Source organism: Gambusia affinis, linkage group LG11, assembly GCF_019740435.1.
Source record: "Gambusia affinis linkage group LG11, SWU_Gaff_1.0, whole genome shotgun sequence".
Lineage (NCBI taxonomy): Eukaryota > Metazoa > Chordata > Actinopteri > Cyprinodontiformes > Poeciliidae > Gambusia > Gambusia affinis.
Window position 1 is genome coordinate 14,805,822 of NC_057878.1, and position 17,867 is coordinate 14,823,688.

Consider the following 17,867-nt stretch of genomic DNA (forward strand, 5'->3'; position numbering starts at 1 on the left):
TACAAGGGGTGACATCTTTCTTCTTGTTTGATTCGTACGGGAGAACATTTCTAGTAGTGGCACTCCTTTGGGAGCATCAAGACAAGCCTACAATGTTTTTTTAATCTTTTGCTTAAGACAACACTGAGTCGACCAAGCTCTTATTTCTTATTTGTGATGTTTGGTTCCTTGAAATAACTTGCTTTGAAAAGTTTGAAAAACTGGGACTATACGAACCAGCTAATAAAAACATCAGAGACAAAAACATGCTTGAATGTGGCACTGGTACGAATGTCATCCTCAAGAAGAAACGAAGCAGACCTAAATTTCCTACATTTTTACCCTTGGGTGTGACAACGTTGATGTTTCGCATCAAGAGCTTTGATGGTGCTCTAACTTTAGAGTCAGAGTGAAATCTCAGCATAGCCCTGCTATGCAACTTGCACTGCTCTGCAGGGCTTCATCATTAAACCTTCACCGGACACACACACACACGCACGCACACGCAGACTGGTTTCCATGGTTCGTGGGGACTACTATTTTTATCATCAATTGTGGGGACCACCCTTTCTAGTGGTTCTAAAAATTCAGAAAAAATATTTTACACTATTTATAGCTGTATTAACCTATACACAGCTTGAAATATCTCAATTTCAAAAGTATGGTCATCAACTTGTCTGGGCCATGCTACATGGGGACTCATTAACTTCCGAAAAAACATGTCAGATGGGGACCAGATTTACATATTATTTGCATATGTTACACAAACTAACTTACCTAGTGGGGACCTTTGTTCAATTTCCTAAAATAGTCCATCTGCCTTATTAGATTTTAACAGAATGATCAATAACTTATTACTAACATCAGAAAATTATTACATAAAAACAAATCATTGCAAAACACCTTTTTAATTAACTATAGGCACAAAGATGCCCAGTGGCTGTAAAAGAAAAAAAAGAAACAACCTTATCTCAAATAAACATTTAAAACAATGAAAAAGACAAATAGTGCTTCTTCTAAATTAACACTGAAGCAGTATGTAGTATGCAAAAAACAAATATTCCATCTGCCTTATTAGATTTAGACAAGAATGATAACAACTCATCAGTAACATCCGAACATAACATCACTAACATCAGAAAATTCTTACATGAAAACAAATCATTGCAAAACACCTTTTTAATTAACTATAGGCGGAAAGATGCTCAGTGGCTGTAAAAAAAAAGAAACAACCTTATCTTAAAAGTATTAAAGATAAACCTCCACTTCAGGTTTTTCAAATAAACATTTAAAATAATGAAAAGAAAAATAGTACTTCTTCTAAATTAACACTGAAGCAGTATGTAAAAAACACACTGAACAAGTATTTGGAATTTAAATTGAAAAAGGAAAACCAAATATATAAAGCACGCCTATTTAATAACGCTGAAGCTTCTTCCTGTTGGTTGTAATGCGGTTATGAATGAAAAATTTCACATTTTGCCATGTTCGATTTTTTAAAGCCACTGGTTCTGCCTTTAAGCATTTTTCACAGTGATTTTTTCCTGGCACTGTGAAAGATTTTATGAAAGCACCCAGGTGTTTCTCGACAGCTTGAACTTCGTCTTCAGTCCATGGTGTTTTCTTTACAGGTCTTTTGCCTTAAAAAGATCAGATAAGCAAACTGAGAAACCTCAGAGCTCATTTAACAATAAATACATTTATTTCTAAATACTGTTGAATGAGAATAAATTTTGAACAGCACAGCACAAGGCATACTATATTAATTGATAATAATACATTTTTTAACTTAAAATTACTTTTCAATCCATACCATTGAAATACTTTTTATAAAAATATAGATGGGAAATTAATCAAAATAGTCAATAGCATACCTTCACTTCATGAAACAACAGAGAGCTTGTAGGTAGCTTGTAGATGAAAAATGTTTAGCAAAAAAAGATGAAGACACATAAAAAACACAAGAAACACATGGAGCCAGCGTCAAACAAAAGATAAACATGTCAGCAGGGTTGAACAGGGAAGTAAAGGAATTTAAAGGGAAGACCAAGAGTGACACACCAGGCTGTTGACTAAGAGGTTGCAGGTGTGAGGGGTGAGGAAGAGCACACAACATGGTAACTAGAAAATTATTCTAAGGCCCACTCCAAATACTCAATGAGTTGTGGACTGAGTCTAAGCACATAAGGGTTGTACAAGTTTACCTTTCGAGCAAGGTCTTGTGGTGCTGCCTTTCAATGGTATCTCCTCTTGATCATCATCTGTTGGGGATGATGGTGGTGGTTTATGTTTCCTGGATGATGGTGGTGTCATTTCATTTCTATTTTGAGGAAGGGTTTCCACTTCTGATGGTTCTACAAAAATTAGAGTAGCATGTTTTTCATGTTAACCTTTACTGTGAATACAACAATTCAGATCTTGTGTTGTACTTAAGGAAAATAAAATAAAGATCTGTTAAAAGAAAAATCAATTTTAGAAATATATTAAAATTCTTAAGAGTTAGGACATTCTATAAGAACCTGGATCTTTCCATTTAGTTACAAACAACTCAAATGTGTGCTTAAGCCAGGTAATACATAAAGTGAAAGAAAACTAACAACTTGCTCTAAAATACCTTATATTGTATAGTAACTTTTCAAAATTCTTACCAATAGCAGAAGAGATTTCCTCATCCATAGCATTGTTGTCATCGTTATTATCATCAGAGTTTATGTTTTCTGTTTAACCCACAAAAATTGAAGGATTAATTAAATCAGTTTTGCCAGATTTGGCAAATCACCTGACAAATGGGCAGTTTATTTTGTTATTTTGCAGTTAGAATTTTTCTTAGATGAGTAGACAGGTTAGGAGTCTGGTCAAGTTCTGAACTGACTTATTGAAAATACATTTTAACCAATCATTCATAATAATTAACTCATAGCCCTCTGAACTGCATTTGAGAAGATGTCTAATTCATTGTGATGTGGAACTTTGCTCGTTGCGAGCTTGACATTTGTGTGTGTGGAGGAACATTCCTGTAAACACTTCAAGTGGTAAGACTGCAGCCCGGACAATTGGCAGATGATGTTTAGAACAGAGTGAAAACAGCTTCTGGAAAGCGTTTTGACCAGCTACAGTCTCTATAGCCCGTATTAAATGTTTCAGTAAGTTTTTAAAGCTGCAAATGATACACACAACAAACGACAGATAAACATACCATCCGGGTCAATCTGAATTTCATCCAAGTTCTTGCCATGAAACTCTGCCAGTCTTCCATTTTCTAACGCCATCAAAACTTTGCTGATCTTGGCAAGTTGTAAGGTCTTCTCTGGAAGCCTGTAGTACTCACGATGAATTCGAATGTCATGCCCCAGAAAGGTTGCCAGTTGATCCATTTCTGTATTAGTCATATTCAAGACAGTTGACAGTGTTGCAGCATGTTTTCGGAGTTTGGTGGATGTCAGCGAACTCGGACACTTGGCGCCACAGGCTCTTGAAAAGTCACGGAGGCAGTCTGAACCTCGGAAATGTGTCATGGCTTCTGGTCTTGCAAACAAATACAAGTTGTTTTTTAAAACGCCACAGGCTTCTCTCAGTTTAACGAGACGTTCTAAAGCAGACAGCATTTTAGGAGTTAGAAGAATCGGAACTGGCCGACCTCGTTTTCCTCTGGTGACAATCCTTGAGAAGTGCTGGCAGAGATTTTTTTCCACTTCACTGAGTGCCCAGTCAACATCTTGGTGATGGTCAGAGCTATCTCTTGATAAAAAGGCCTCCAAAGGCATGCTAGAAACTTCTCCTTCTCTACGTCGGTTAAACAGAATGATCTGGGACAGCAATGACTTTGTCAACCTGATCCAAGCTTCTGTAGAGGGACTTTCAGAGAGCAAACAGCAGCATTCATCTTGGATTTGATTCAGATGTGCATGCAGCTTTTGGACATCTTCAGTAAAGGGCATGACAGTTGGTACGTTCCACTTAGATTCTCTGATGTTTCTTAGGGCAGTAGCTGAGATTAACTCATTCCACTTCTCCTGATGGACTTCATAAAACCCACTGGCATTTCTCACAAGTTCTGAGTTGTTCCAGATCAAACCTTGTGCCTTTAGGAGTTTGCTAACTTTAACTAGAGAATTTCCAAGTTTGTTAGCCAGTGATGGGATCTTGAACATGATTCTTTCACTATCAAATCCACAAGTGACTTGGACAGCTCTCACAGTCTCCATGTAGTTTTTTGGATCTATGAGTTCTTCCATTTTTTTTAAAGTTGTGTATTTCCTGGCATTGTATATCAACTTTCCCAATTCTCTCATCTTTTCACGTACACATTGTTGATTCCTGAGTGAGGTACCACCCTTGTTCAGCAAATGTTGCCCCAACTCAGTAATTACAGAGTCACCCTTGACAATATCTGTAATTGGACCAGGATTCATTGCACTGATTATTTCCCACAATTTTTTGCTAATGTTGGAAGGTACACCGCCAACATAAGTACAGAAGGACTGCACACGATTTTTTCCTGGTTTTAAACGGGCTGATTCTGGTCTGAGAGCACAACTCCGCATGTGGCGCCATAGTACCTTTCTTGTAAAAAGACCTTGGCAATATGCACAGTGCATGAAGTCTTCACTCTTCATTTCTTCCTTTGGTCGCTTGAATGGCACCAACAATCCGCCTCCTGATTTCATTACATTGGCATTGTGAGCATAATTTCCTTTATTGCGGATGAAATCTAGATGTTGTTTTCTCTCCTTGGAACCCTTTGGAAAGCTGAGTGCTTTAGCCACGTCCATTTTATCTTCATGTACTTGCTGCAGATGTCTTGCCATTTTGGAAAATGGTTTGCAGCAGTACAGACAGTAATGCTTTTTGTCGTAGACCCTTTTTCCTCCCTTCTTTTGGCATGCACCAACAACTATAGAGCATGATTCATTGCCAGAATTGTCTGCGACAAACTTGACAGATGTACTTTCAGATTCCACAACAGTTTCTGAAGATGAAAACTTGCTAATCAAATCTTCCTGGGAATCATGGGGATAGATATCCAATTCCTCGCTCCCAATATCGCTTTCCTCAGCAGAATCAGGAATGTATTCTTCACCACTACCAGATGTTGAGTCAAAAAGGTCGCCAGAATCTTCAAGATCCAAATTTTTCATCTAAAATGGACAGAAACAATAAATATGTTTCTGTGTAAATATTTTATTTTTAACCATAGCTTTTCTCAGTACCATAGTTGGTGAAGAAAAGAGGAAGAAAAACTTACAATGACACTTTTAGTTCGGCGCAATTTAGGTATTAATTTGTTTTCATCAAAACACTGTGCGAAATTCTGGAACAGAGAAAGACATGCTTGTTTTAGCAAAAAAACTAGAGCCATAAAAACTTTGTCAATTAAAAAACTGGAAGTAAAACAAACAAATTATGAAATAATTTGATTAATAAGGAGATTTGATGCTAGGATAATTTAAGATTCTTGATTGTAAAAAAATTAATGGCTGACTTTTTTTCCCCTCACAAAGAAAATAGACAACTTTCACAGAACTTAAGAAATAATTTAAGATGAATTAAAGGTACTGTGTACCATAAAAATAACATAATCCTTTCATGTAAATCAATTTGCTCCAACTCTTAACAGTGGTTAATGTGTGCTGTGGGAGCAATTAGTGTCTTTAAAAAAGGACACTTAATAAGCAAACTATTCAGATAGATTGAAAAATCCTTAAATATAGCACAGCAGATCCACTTCTATACACACTGGTCTTTAGGATTTGAGACCATCAAATGCCAAGAAAACAGAATAATAAGACAAACAGTGTTAAGCAGGAAAAATGTTTCAAATGAACTCTTTAGTAACATTCACCTATCAACCAAATCTGTCACTGAAAATCAACAATGCAATCAATTAAACAGAATAACAAGCCAAACAGTGTTAAGCATTAAGCTAAATTTCAGACACCTACCTCTTTAGGATCTCTGTCATCCTCAATACTCTGAGAGCCTGAACCAAGGGATGGAAGTCCGCAGTCCATTCCTGTTGGTTCCATGCTTGCACTGGTCAATGTCTGGAACATTTAACAATGAGTTGTTAGTATAAAAACATGGACAACCAACTGCTTCAATGGAAACTAATGTCTTGAACAAACACCTTTTTCAAATGAACTCAAAGAATGATGAAAAGAAGTGGTGAACTACACCCCTAACTTATATAACGAAGCAGACCTAAATTTCCTACATTTTTACCCTTGGGTGTGACAATGTTGATGTTTCGCATCAAGAGCTTTGATGGTGCTCTAACTTTAGAGTCAGAGTGAAATCTCAGCATAGCCCTGCTATGCAACTTGCACTGCTCTGCAGGGCTTCATCATTAAACCTTCACCGGACACACACACACACACACGCACACACACGCACACAAGACATAGTCTTGGGATGACTTCATGTGGCCTTCACCTGTCCAGCCTTTGTTTTCTGACAGAATGTGCCATACAGTGGACTTCACAGTTTCTGTGTGAGAGACGCTGATGGTGTAAGATCTCATCTTGGAGCACCAAAATTACTTTTACATATTTTGAATATAAATTTTGTTCTTTTGCACTTCTGATCTGGAAAACAAATTGAACCGTGCTCTTCCTCATATAATAGAGTTTATATAGATAAAAAAATAAAAATTAAAAAAAACTCCATAGTTTGTCACCTTTAAGCCTAAAACAATATCCAATAAAACAACATTTCAGAGAAAAGGAAAACATTGCAGACACAAATGTAGAATAAACCACGAAAAAAATATACCAAACATTTGTTTGGTCTCCTTGAGGTAGTCAAACAGAAAACAGCCTTAACAAACAATAAATAGTAGCAAAGAACATTTTCTTTTCCAAAAGCCCACATTCTTATAAAAATCACTGCTAGTTCTTTTTACAGAAATTAAAGGTGCCATGCTTAACATTTTTTGGCTAATATCAATTACCCATAGGGACTATTCAGTTGTTTATTTTGACAACTGTACTTATCTTTATTAGTATTCCTCCCATTAATTATTTATAGTAGCAATAGAGCTGGCAGTGCAGTATGTTTGTATGCGAGGACTCACTCTACAATATTACATATTCAAGCAAAGATTGACTTAAACTGGCTGTTTCCTACATATAGCAACTACAGCAGTTAGCAGACTATTGTAAATTGTATTTTTTTGAGTTGCTGACAAAGTTTGAATTAAACAGGTTGTCAGGAGAAGGTTTATCTAGAAGTTATTTTCATAGTCTTTGTGCGTCCATAAGGTAATTTATACTTTTGTTGCATGTAGAAACATCTTCTTCCTGGATCTGTCCAAATGTGTACATACTTAATGTGCAATACAAATCTGACAAATAATGTAAAACATCACAAAACTTCATTTTTTTAATTTACCGTTGACAACATTTTTAGTAAATTTTGGTTTGGAATTATTTTCTTCAGGGAAACTGAAGTGGCTGAGTAGATGAGTAGATTTTCCACCCAGATTTTATGACTTCTGACCTCATCTTTGAAACTCTTACTGTGTTCTTCCTGATGGGGAGTTGAGCGCTTTGAGCTCTTGTGGAGTCTCTGACACCTTGAGAGGCTTTGAGGTCGAGTACATGTAAGCTGACGGGGGCATCGGTCTTTAGATTTGTTGTGACCTGTGAGTTGTTTACCTACTCAGCCATCATGTGAGTCATTGTGGTCACCTGAATGCCAGGGATAGTAAACACTTGGAACTGAAGAAACTTTTTAGATGAGGATTGAAATATTGAATTCTTAGCTATTAAAAACGTATTTCCAGGTTCTATTATCTTAATGACTTTAAACTTGATTGTCGGCCGTATTTCATAGCTTAGCTTTGTAAATAGACAAGTCACTTTTACTGTGACTTTGCTACTGTCTGTCAGCTAAGCGCGTTACAGATTTGTGGCACAAAAGCTCAGACCTCATTAAATTTTAACGATGTTTTGGAAATAGTTGGGGCAGTTTTTCTTACTTTCCTCTATGGTTGTGAATTACAACTATGCCTTGATATGCAATTATTTCCTGCGTTGGCAGGTTGGAGCAATGTGTGGAATGAAAACAGTTCTTGCTCACTTTTTGTGAATTCAATGCTTGGGTCAATTTCCAAGGGCAACATGTAGACTCCAGCTATAATCATCTAATTAGTGAGAGTTTGAGTTTTCCAATTAGCATTCAACCTTGAAGTTTCATACAGAGACAAAACTCACCATCTGTCAGCGCAACGCAGGGCTGTTCTCTGTGATGGTGATGCACTCACAGCCCTCTAACTGTGTTTGTTTTGGCTGCAGGAACTTCTACTACATCACCATGCTGCGAGACCCAGTCTCCCGCTACCTGAGTGAGTGGAAACATGTCCAGAGAGGAGCCACGTGGAAGACGGCTCTCCATATGTGCGATGGACGCTCACCCACCCAGGACGAGCTGCCCACCTGCTACAGCGGTGACGACTGGTCCGGTGTCACTCTGAAAGACTTCATGAACTGTCAGTCAAACCTGGCCAACAACCGCCAAGTCCGCATGCTGGCTGACCTGAGCCTGGTGGGCTGCTACAACATGTCCTCAATGAACGAGAGCCAGCGCAACCACATCCTTTTGAGCAGCGCCATGAGCAACCTGAAGAACATGGCTTTCTACGGTCTGACTGAGTTCCAGCGCAAGACGCAGTACCTGTTTGAGCGGACGTTCAGCCTGCGCTTCATCTCCGCCTTCACGCAAATCAACAGCACGCGGGCGGCCAACGTGGACCTGAGTGAGGCCGTGCGCAGGCGCATCGAGGAGCTCAACTTCCTGGATGTTCAGCTGTACGAGTATGCAAAGGACCTGTTCCTCCAGCGGTTCCAGTACACCCGGCAGAGGGAGCACCAAGAGGTGCGATTGAAGAGGCGCGAGGAGAGACGCTGGTTGAGGGAGCAAAGGGACCAGGGCAGACCATGGCCGTCCAAACACAAAGGAAGCGGGAAGGGAGATGGAGACGTATTTGAGAAGGAAACTGAAAACGAGCTGCCCACCACCACTGAGGACTATACAAGCCAAGTGGCACGTTGGTGAGGCTTCATCTAACAGAGAGCTGAAACAGACTCTCTTGTACATCTTAAGAGTCTCTTTGTTCTTCACCATTGTTCTGTCTTATGCATTTATCTATTTGTTTGGTATGGAAGCTTTGTTTCTTTTAGAAAAAAAAAAAGCATTCTTTTTGTCTCTGAGAGCCTTTAGTGTCTTAAATTTATAAAAGCTGTTCATAAATTGTCTCATTTAACTACTGCCTTAGTTTTACATTGCAAAATGATAGGGTAAACAAAAAGCAAATCCTGACTGCAATGATTTTAATATCCACAAATATGTTTGAAGTTATTATTGGTGTTCAGACTGTTTTCACTCCAGTGACTTTATATTTTTGGGTAAGAGTTCCAGACATCATAAATACGTGGAGAGGGCAGCCTTGAGCATGAGTTTTTAATGCATTACAAACACAAAGTGGAATATTTGAATTTATCAGAGAGCAGCAGAGCATTTCTTGAATCTGATCTTCACTGCCCAGATTTGTCCTAACAACTCGACCAACAGTTGAAATTTAACAGTAAGCTGGTAGATAGAAAGGGGTGAGGGAAATTGCAGCTCAAGTTGGGTCTGTATGTGGCTTTCTCTTTGAACTGCTTCACAAGTAATGCATTGCCCATAAAAAAAAGATAGCAGTACTCATTATAATTTAGAACACTCAAGGAAATTGGAATATTTTCAACAATACAAATGTCAGAAATCAGAGATGTCCTGATCTGGGCATTTTCATTTGACAGGTATCAGAGCTTGTGACTGAACTCAGCTAGTAAATACTGCCTATGATTTTGTCAGCCCTAAGCGAACCCTCCAGCAGCAATTTTCAGAAGTTTCTTTTGAAATTTATGCTCTCCTTTTTATGTGCACGGCTTGCAAAGCTTTAATATATGCTATCCACATTGTTTTTATTCTAAGCAAATTTGAGTTTTCCTTACTAATGTAGGTCGGTTTTGCCCCCCACAATGAGTTTCAGAGTGAATGACAGAATATGCGGGCCACTGCAGCTTCCTGTTTCTCTGGTCCTGACCTACATGTGTGCTCAGCTGTCGGGGCAAACAAAAAAAAAAACCTTGGCGAACTAGTCTTTTAATTTCATGACCCTCAAAGGAAAATGAGAGTTAATGAAAAAATATAACTTTTTCAGTCCTTTTGTCCATTTTTGCCTCATGATTAATAGAATCTGCATTGAAATTTTATGAGTTATATCAAAGCAGAGTAAACATGCTAGTATAAGCCTAAACGTTCAGCAAACTGCTGCACACGCACATTTAAAGGCGGAAGATTATAATTGGTGAGCTAGTTAAGTAGGATACAATCATATTGCTAATGTAATACTGATGATATGTAGTGCTGCGCGTTGGTCCTTCAACCCTTTTCTATCTTGCACCTGTGTATCTTTGGTTATGTTTTTCTGGATGCAAAATATACTGAACCAACACTTTGACAGGGGACCATAAAGTAAAAGCTACTGAGTTTTTGAGAAAATCCATGGCTTTCACAAGCTGCAGTCTAGACTAGGTGCCCACTGACTAGGTATGAGCAAATGCCTATTCTTACATGACTTCTCATTTTGGCAGCAAATAAAAATCCTGATCAGGACATTGATAACAGAAATCCTATTTTATTTGAAAGTCTTAAAGGCCGTGCATGGACAGGTTGACATGCTAAACTCAGTTCTCAATGCAGCGTCATTTTGTCCTCAGCCTCATGTCGTCCATTATTTGTCACAACCGCCCTGACAAATCTTTCACCCCCTAACTATTGTGTGATAGGTCAGAATTTTATGGTTGTGTTTGTTTATGAAACCAGTTCCAAATATTCACCGTCCTAAAGCAGAATTTCAGTCAGAGAGAAGAATGGATAGTTGACAGAAGCAATTGTCACAGACAGTGGGAAAGTATGTACTGAAACATATTCCAGGCAGAGTTTAGTGACCGAAACACTAAACTCCCCCTGCTCAGTTTTCAGGTCCATCGCAGCCGGCGAACATCCCAGCGATGCCTTCTGTTCTTCTTTAGCTTTTGACATAATGGACAATAAAATTATTATTTCATCCACTTCTGTTTACTTTACTGTTTCTAACCAGACATACGACAAAACACCAGGACGTGTAGCTGATGCAGCGGGAGGGGTATCACAGGAGCTCATTTCAGTGTATCTTGTGGATCTTGAATGGTCTCTGTGAAAAACGGATGTCCCACCTTCACAGATGTTAACCATGTGACCGGACTTTGACTGTTTGACCATAGTGGGCCCTTTAATTAAATAACAGATGTTTGCGTGTCACAGAAACACAGTATATTTAGAACTGCAGAGAGTTTCAGAATATAAATTTTGCACTTTAATAAGCTCTGGCTGATTTGATAAAAATCTCAGTTGAGTCCCTGAAACCAACATGTCTTTCTTGAATAATTTTCTGACCACCAGTAGTGGATCTTTTTGAATTTGGAAATCCTAACTCCAAAATGGACATCTTTCTGATATTTCTTTCTTATACTTTGTTTAGTGAGAGGCATAAAAAGGCTCTTTCAGGGACCTGATCCAAGTTCTGTCTCCCAAAATATTGCCCATTTTCATCTACTTGCAGAAAAGCCAAACTAAACAACTCAGACAAAAGATGTACTGTTTTGAGTCTAATGTTTTTTTTTTAAAAGACAATATTGTTTGCATGTACCCAACTAAACCAAATTATTCAAAAATGTGTATGCAAATTTTTTTGCTGTTTTCAAACAGTTTTCTAATACGCAGTCTGTGGTATCTTACTTACAGAATAACTTCTGTCTGGTCCATGCATGTTTTTGTAATTTGATGTTCACTATGAATGCAGGAATGACTCTTATTGAATCATTCAGGGTCATAAACAAAACAAAACAAAACAATCAAAAAAAAAAACAACCCTACCTGTAAAAATGGTAGAGGTTTTTTCAACCTTGGGCTCACAATTTAGTAAAACTGACATTTTTTTAAAGCACTTATGCTCATCCCAATTTATCTACAGTTTACATTAGCATTTTTCTTCTGGTCCATCTGGTTATTTTGTGGTTAATAAGAAATTGGACTACTTTTGAGAGATACAGAAGAAACCTCCAATAGCCACAGTGTACATTCATTGATGGCCAGAAAAATGGAGCAAAAAATCTGCCTTAATTAATTAATTAAATTATTTTTTTGGCATATTTGTTTTTAACATCTACACATATAAGAAAAATTAAACCAAATTTAAATGTGTACCTGTTTTTGATCACTAAATAATAAACATGTGCTTCATTTTGTTGTATTTTGGATTTTGAAGTTAAAATAATATGAACACTTTTGGCAAGAGCATCCAGTTGCCAAGAAATGCACAGATCTATTCTCTACCTGTAACTTTTGTCAAGCGTTGTATTTGTTGTGAAAAAGAAAAAAAAAAAGAAGCAATTAAATGGTACAAGAGTGGTAAGCTGGTTGTTTTTGGCAGAGTTGATAGGTATTTGATAAACAATGAATGTGATGAGTTGGGTAAATGTTGGTGGTATGTGGCCTGACTGGGAATGAGATGATCAGTATTCAGTTGTCATGCCCCTCCCCTGTCACACTGGCTGCTTCTTACATATTTGTAGAGCTGACGGCGTCTGTGCTGTGGGCACCGAGATCGCTCTGATGGCAGCAGAAAGTCAGAACTCAAAGACAAAGCCTGAGAGAAGATGGTTGAAGAAAATAAAACATTTCTGTCACTTCTCTGTGCCTGATAGTTTTCCGGGCCCTCAAAGCTTGTTTTTTATCTGCTTTAAAAGGCTTTAGTGGCCTTTGTTCTTTTATGTGTCTTATCTCATGCTCACTCACAGCTCATGCATATAAAATTAAATGTATGCTAAATGTCAGCTCAGATATCTGCTGCTATTATGTTAATGCAATTTGTCACGTTTTTTTTTTTTCCTGATTGCACTTTCTCATGAAATACCTCATGTTGCACCGTTTTGCTTAATCTCGCTCCATCTTGTCTGAATGATTCATCGAGTCGTTGCAGAGCATGTGTTGAATGAATATTTTGTCAGCTAATGGGAAGGCATACATGTATATGCACCTGCTGGTATGGAAGCACTTACATCAGTAGCGGGTAAAAAGAGGAGGAAGTTTATTGCACATTCTGAATACTCACTCAAGTGTTTCAAGTGCCGCTCACAACATTATAGGACAGTTCTGTGCATGAAGAATTCATGCCATTTTTAATGTGGCAACAGAAGAATAATTCAAGAACATCCCTTCAAGAGCTATTTTATATTTTAGAATGCTTTCCCACTTTCTCCCAAAACAACAATAGGCTTTCCTCTCCTCTCAGAAACTCAGAGGCATTATTCTTTTGAGATAGATTTTAAATATTTCTATTAGTGTAACTCAGCAGGATACGGACTTGTTTTCCTGTCTTTGAAAAAATAGGAGAATTTATCTCTGCAAAAAACAGTCAAAGGAGTTTATTTCTTTCTTTTTTGGTAAAATTATTACTTTAAAACTTTAAAGCTTCACTGTGCAGAATCTAGCGCTATCTTGTGGTTGACCTGCAGGGGAATATTTTGTTGCCCGAGTGCGGATAAAGTTGTCTACATGTCCAAGTGCAATAATGTTGGAAAAGAAAGTGGACAAAAGTTACAATTTCTGGAGCATGTCTGATTTGTTCACATGGTGCTACAGAAAAGCATGACAATGCAGGACTAACAGGAGATAGACTGAGTCAAAATCACATGTTCTGCCAGTTAAAACATTTGTGAAGACTGATAATCAGCAGTCCACCACTTGTGAATTTTCCCTCCAAATTCATATTATTCTACATGTGATGTATTGTTCTGGAGTTTACAGATAGTCTTAATTTGATAAAATGAGCTTACTGAGGTCAACATATGTGGGAATCACCTTACTGAGGAAAAGTTATGATATCTTTGATGATACTTTGGCTGAAATAATTTGACTCTTTCTCTGACATCAGTCTGAGAAAGGTTTGACACACTCCTTTCTTTCAGCTGTGTCAGAGTGCATAACATATTTCAAGTTTGGGTCTTTGTCTATATTCTCTCTGATAAAGCCTCAGCCTCGCCTTCATGTTTTTCTTAGAGAGCAAATGTTTCCTCACTTTACATCCCACGAACGTTAAATTGATAATGTCTCATTTTGATTCTACACGTATCCACTTTCATAGAAACATGAGTGAGAGTCTTCTGTAGGTCTTGTTATAATATTTTTGAAAACATGTATTTTGGCATCTTCCAGTCTGAACTTGCTCTGATAACCGAACCTCTGCATGTTGGCAGTCGTTTTCATTGTCTTCACTTGCCGAAAGTTTCATAGGGAAGTCACGTAACAACAGAACACAACATAGTAAAAACCAAAACCTACATTTATCTCCAAAAGGTTTTAACAAAAACTTGGGCAGATATATTTAAAAAAGCTGCCATTGTCTAATGGAAACTTTTAACGATTATCAACAAGTCCGGACAGCTATTGCTCCAGACTACTTTAATAATTGTAAAGAAAATCTGCTTCCTTTAAATAAATTAAGTGTGTAAAGAAGCTGCTCAAAATTCTTACACAGGACTGTAGTTCTGTTTTTGTTTGTGTCAGGCAGTTTGTGGGGCTCTTGGCTTACTTTCTGCCAAAACGACATGCAGCCTTTCTGGCATAACGCCTCAAGGACATCCTCCTCAAGCAGCCAGTCAGAATGACATTTTATTAGTCTGTGATTATTTTTGCTTGCAGGAAGCTGATGGTTGATAAGCAAGGAATCAATTTTTGCCAATGGATCCCTGATGCTCCCACACATCGTGCATATATGTATATAAGTGTGTTCATGGGAAACAAAACCTAAAAATGAAAACAATCAGTTGATAAACATTTCGTGTCTTTTATACAAGATATTGTTTCTGTTACCATCATAAAACCACAGCATGATGTTGAATTTGGTGTATGTCACTTCCGTGGCTTCTACAAATTATACCTTGAACGATTTCGTTTAATAAGAGAAATGTAAGTCACAAAATGATGTAAATAAAGTCCTAAAGACAAGCAGATGTGAGACATGTCACTCTGCAGGGAGGGTTTAATGAAGTTGTACTGCCATGCCATGAAAGCGAATCTCCCTGATGGTCTGATTTATCTGTTTAATTTAAAGGATTTAACTGCTGCTGAGGAATGGCTTTGTCTGACTGTAATTGGTTACATCTCAAGAGAGATTTCTCTCTGTTTTATCTGTACATAATAAAGCCTTGCGATGAAAAGAAGTATAAAAGCATTTTTGTGAATTTATTCTGCCTTTTTTTCCTGTCGGAAAATAAAAGGAAAAGAATAACGTTGTTTTGGGTCTCTATGGAAGAACAGCCTGCATTAAACAGCCGTGTTATTATGAAATGTTTGACATTGAAAGTTTTTAAACTTGGTCATATTTTGTCACACCACAACCACAAACCTCATGGTATTTGACTTGTATTTTATGTGACAGATGTAGTAGTAGAAAGTAGAGAATAATTGTGAAGTAAAAGAAAAATAACAGATGGCTTGCAAAAGGGTTTACATGTAAAAATGTGGAAAGCACATGTATTAAGCAACCTTTACTTTGATTTCTATAAATAACAGATTAGACCAAATTTAAACTTTTGGTATCCTTTCAAACTGCTATGTGTGTTAGAAAACTAATACTATAACTAGAAAATTTCAGAAGAAATTTAAACAGGGCCTGCCAAAGGGCGCCCGTCGGTCTGGACCCAGCGTTCCGACATCGACGCCACAGAAAGCTGCAGCGCGATCGACGGCATGAAGAGAATCACGAGAACGTCGACTGTTAAAATGAGCGTACGAGCTAAAATTAGCCAAAATGCTAACGTAAGCCTAAATGCTTTCAGTAGCCTGTGAGGCATCACCAGCAGGTTGTCTGTAATTCACTTACTCCATTCATATATACTAAACATGGCTAATAAGTCAGAAAAACAGGTAATAGCTTATTTAAGCCAAAAGGCTAATGCTAATGAACTGCCTAAGCTTAGCTAAATAGTAGTCAATAGTGTGTGGAAAGTCACAAGCATCTTCACTAACATGGATTTGCACCATTCAGTATGATAAAGTAAGTGTATCAGCTAAAAATAGCCAAAATGCTAATGTTAGCATGAATGTTGTCAGTAGCATGTGGGGCATCACTAACATGTTGTCTGTACTTCACTTACTCCTTTCAGCATACTAAACATGGCTAATAAGTTAGAAATATAGCTAATAGCTTATTTAAGCTAACAGTTTACTGGTTCTCCGTTGAACGCAGCTGAACACGTGGTGCTGAAGCGGCTAGCTTACTTAGCTTAGGTCAAAACTCGTCAGGACTACTTGCGTCTAGCTCCTCTGGTCCCGTCCCTCTCGCGGCGAACAAGCTCTTCCACGTCTCCCGAATCTCCTCCTCCTCTGTACTTTTGTCCAGTTTTTAACTCCTTTGAGTGTTTTCTTCACTTCTTGTCGTCTCACCTTCCGTTCTCTACCTTCACGGTTCTGCTGTCCTTCTTCCTCCTCCTCTCTCAACCAATCACAAGTCACACACCGGATGGACTGTCTGAGCTGTTGCTGCTGCTGGCTCCGTTGCTATGGTAATTAATTGTCCGCCATCAACTGGCAGCTGTGATAACTCATCCAGTCTGTCCCCATACACAACAATGGAGCAGCTGGTGAGGTCCTTAGTGCAAAAAGCGTTTTTTGCTTTTTTTGTCACCATGTTAACTCAGAATCCCACCAGAAGTAATAGCTCCAATGTCGTGATCAAGCCGCACGTTTTGATACCACTTTTGTGGGGGTGCATTCAACGGTTCAAGCCGCATTAACGGTAATAGGTGCATACCAACAGGTTCCTGCCATTGCTTTGCATGGCAGGCCCCAAATACATGGTATTAGTCTTTATATTGTCATATTGACATGTAGTGGAAGCAGCATCATAATATGGGAATACTTTTCTTCTAAACGAACTGCAGCTAAATACAGTGGAAATCCTGCAAGAAAAGGATTATGATATATTAAATACTTATATGTCACAACCATCAATTTAAAGTTCAAATCTACAACTAGCCACAAATTATTATCAAGACTTGAAAACTGATGATAGAGACATGTGATGACAGCAGTAACCGTGGCAGTAGTTGAATCTGGAAGAGTCAGAACAAATACACACCACACTTTTCAGATTTTTCTAAATCATCTTCCTTACACCACGAAGGTCTATCATAGAAAATCCTGATAAAATACAGTGACAGTTGCAAATGTAAACTGTCAAAATGGCACGATTAGTTTTATTAGTCAGTGTCCAGACTGTACGTTTCTATGAGGCATAAGCAAGGTAATCTCTGTATCTCATTTCAATTTCTCCAACATATTTGACATGAAATATTGCCTCCTAGAGATGCTTTCTCAATAATCTAAATTAAAACACACTGAGTAAAATCCTGTTGACACATAGAACTACAGTGTGTTCTAGAAGAAATTCTGCTTTTCCAAAGCTGAAGACACAGAAGCTCCTTCATATAGTTATAGTTAGTCTTGCTGCCTTTGCTGACTTGGCTTAATATGTTCTGAAACACAGTATATATTCCAGGTTAGTCTCCAACATGCTCAGCTTTCTGCTTTCCTTCAGGTTAAATGGCTAGAACTGCCAGCTCAGCACGTCTGCTGGTGACTGCGGCAACGTTTTTTTTTCCCGTCCAGATGGCATCACCTTGTCAGTGACAGTTATAGTGAAGGATTAACCTTAGAAAGTGTATAAGCCCTTAAAAACTATGTGGCTAAGCTGTTCATATTGATATTGCTTTTCTTGTATTTTATGACGTTCCCAAAAA

The 17,867-nt window shown here is 38.0% G+C and overlaps 2 protein-coding genes across 3 annotated transcripts in view; one reads left to right on the plus strand and one right to left on the minus strand.

The window, feature by feature from the left end:
- hs6st3b (heparan sulfate 6-O-sulfotransferase 3b) overlaps positions 1 to 15,265 on the plus strand; it is a 78,436-nt gene extending 63,171 nt beyond the window's left edge. The window contains exon 2 of the mRNA XM_044130886.1: positions 8,274 to 15,265. Coding sequence (XP_043986821.1) covers positions 8,274 to 9,033 — 760 coding nt within the window. The 3' untranslated portion in view covers positions 9,034 to 15,265. The remainder of the gene's footprint in view (positions 1 to 8,273) is intronic.
- LOC122839374 lies at positions 355 to 16,462 on the minus strand. Of its 2 annotated transcripts, XM_044130885.1 has the most exons (7): positions 16,348 to 16,462; positions 5,922 to 6,023; positions 5,225 to 5,290; positions 3,176 to 5,117; positions 2,628 to 2,696; positions 2,184 to 2,333; positions 355 to 1,619 (listed from the first exon to the last, which is right to left on the minus strand). In XM_044130885.1, exons 2-7 carry the CDS (start codon positions 6,003 to 6,005, stop codon positions 1,396 to 1,398), a joined length of 2,535 nt encoding a protein of 844 aa, XP_043986820.1. In that variant the 5' UTR covers positions 6,006 to 6,023; positions 16,348 to 16,462; the 3' UTR covers positions 355 to 1,395. The 2 variants fall into 2 exon arrangements, with proteins under 2 accessions (XP_043986820.1, XP_043986819.1); XM_044130884.1 differs by lacking the exon at positions 16,348 to 16,462 and having other exon boundaries at positions 5,922 to 6,557.
- Positions 16,463 to 17,867: the final 1,405 nt, after the last annotated feature.

What these genes read in the sequence shown, in the direction of transcription:
- LOC122839374 (XM_044130884.1), bottom strand. Translation starts at nt 6,032, where the DNA reads ATGTTCCAGACATTGACCAGTGCAAGCATGGAACCAACAGGAATGGAC. An exon ending in GCCGAACTAAAAGTGTCATT is followed by an intron (nt 5,118 to 5,224) that starts GTAAGTTTTTCT and finishes TGTCCATTTTAG; the next exon opens with ATGAAAAATTTGGATCTTGA. An exon ending in GGAAATCTCTTCTGCTATTG is followed by an intron (nt 2,334 to 2,627) that starts GTAAGAATTTTG and finishes TAATTTTTGTAG; the next exon opens with AACCATCAGAAGTGGAAACC.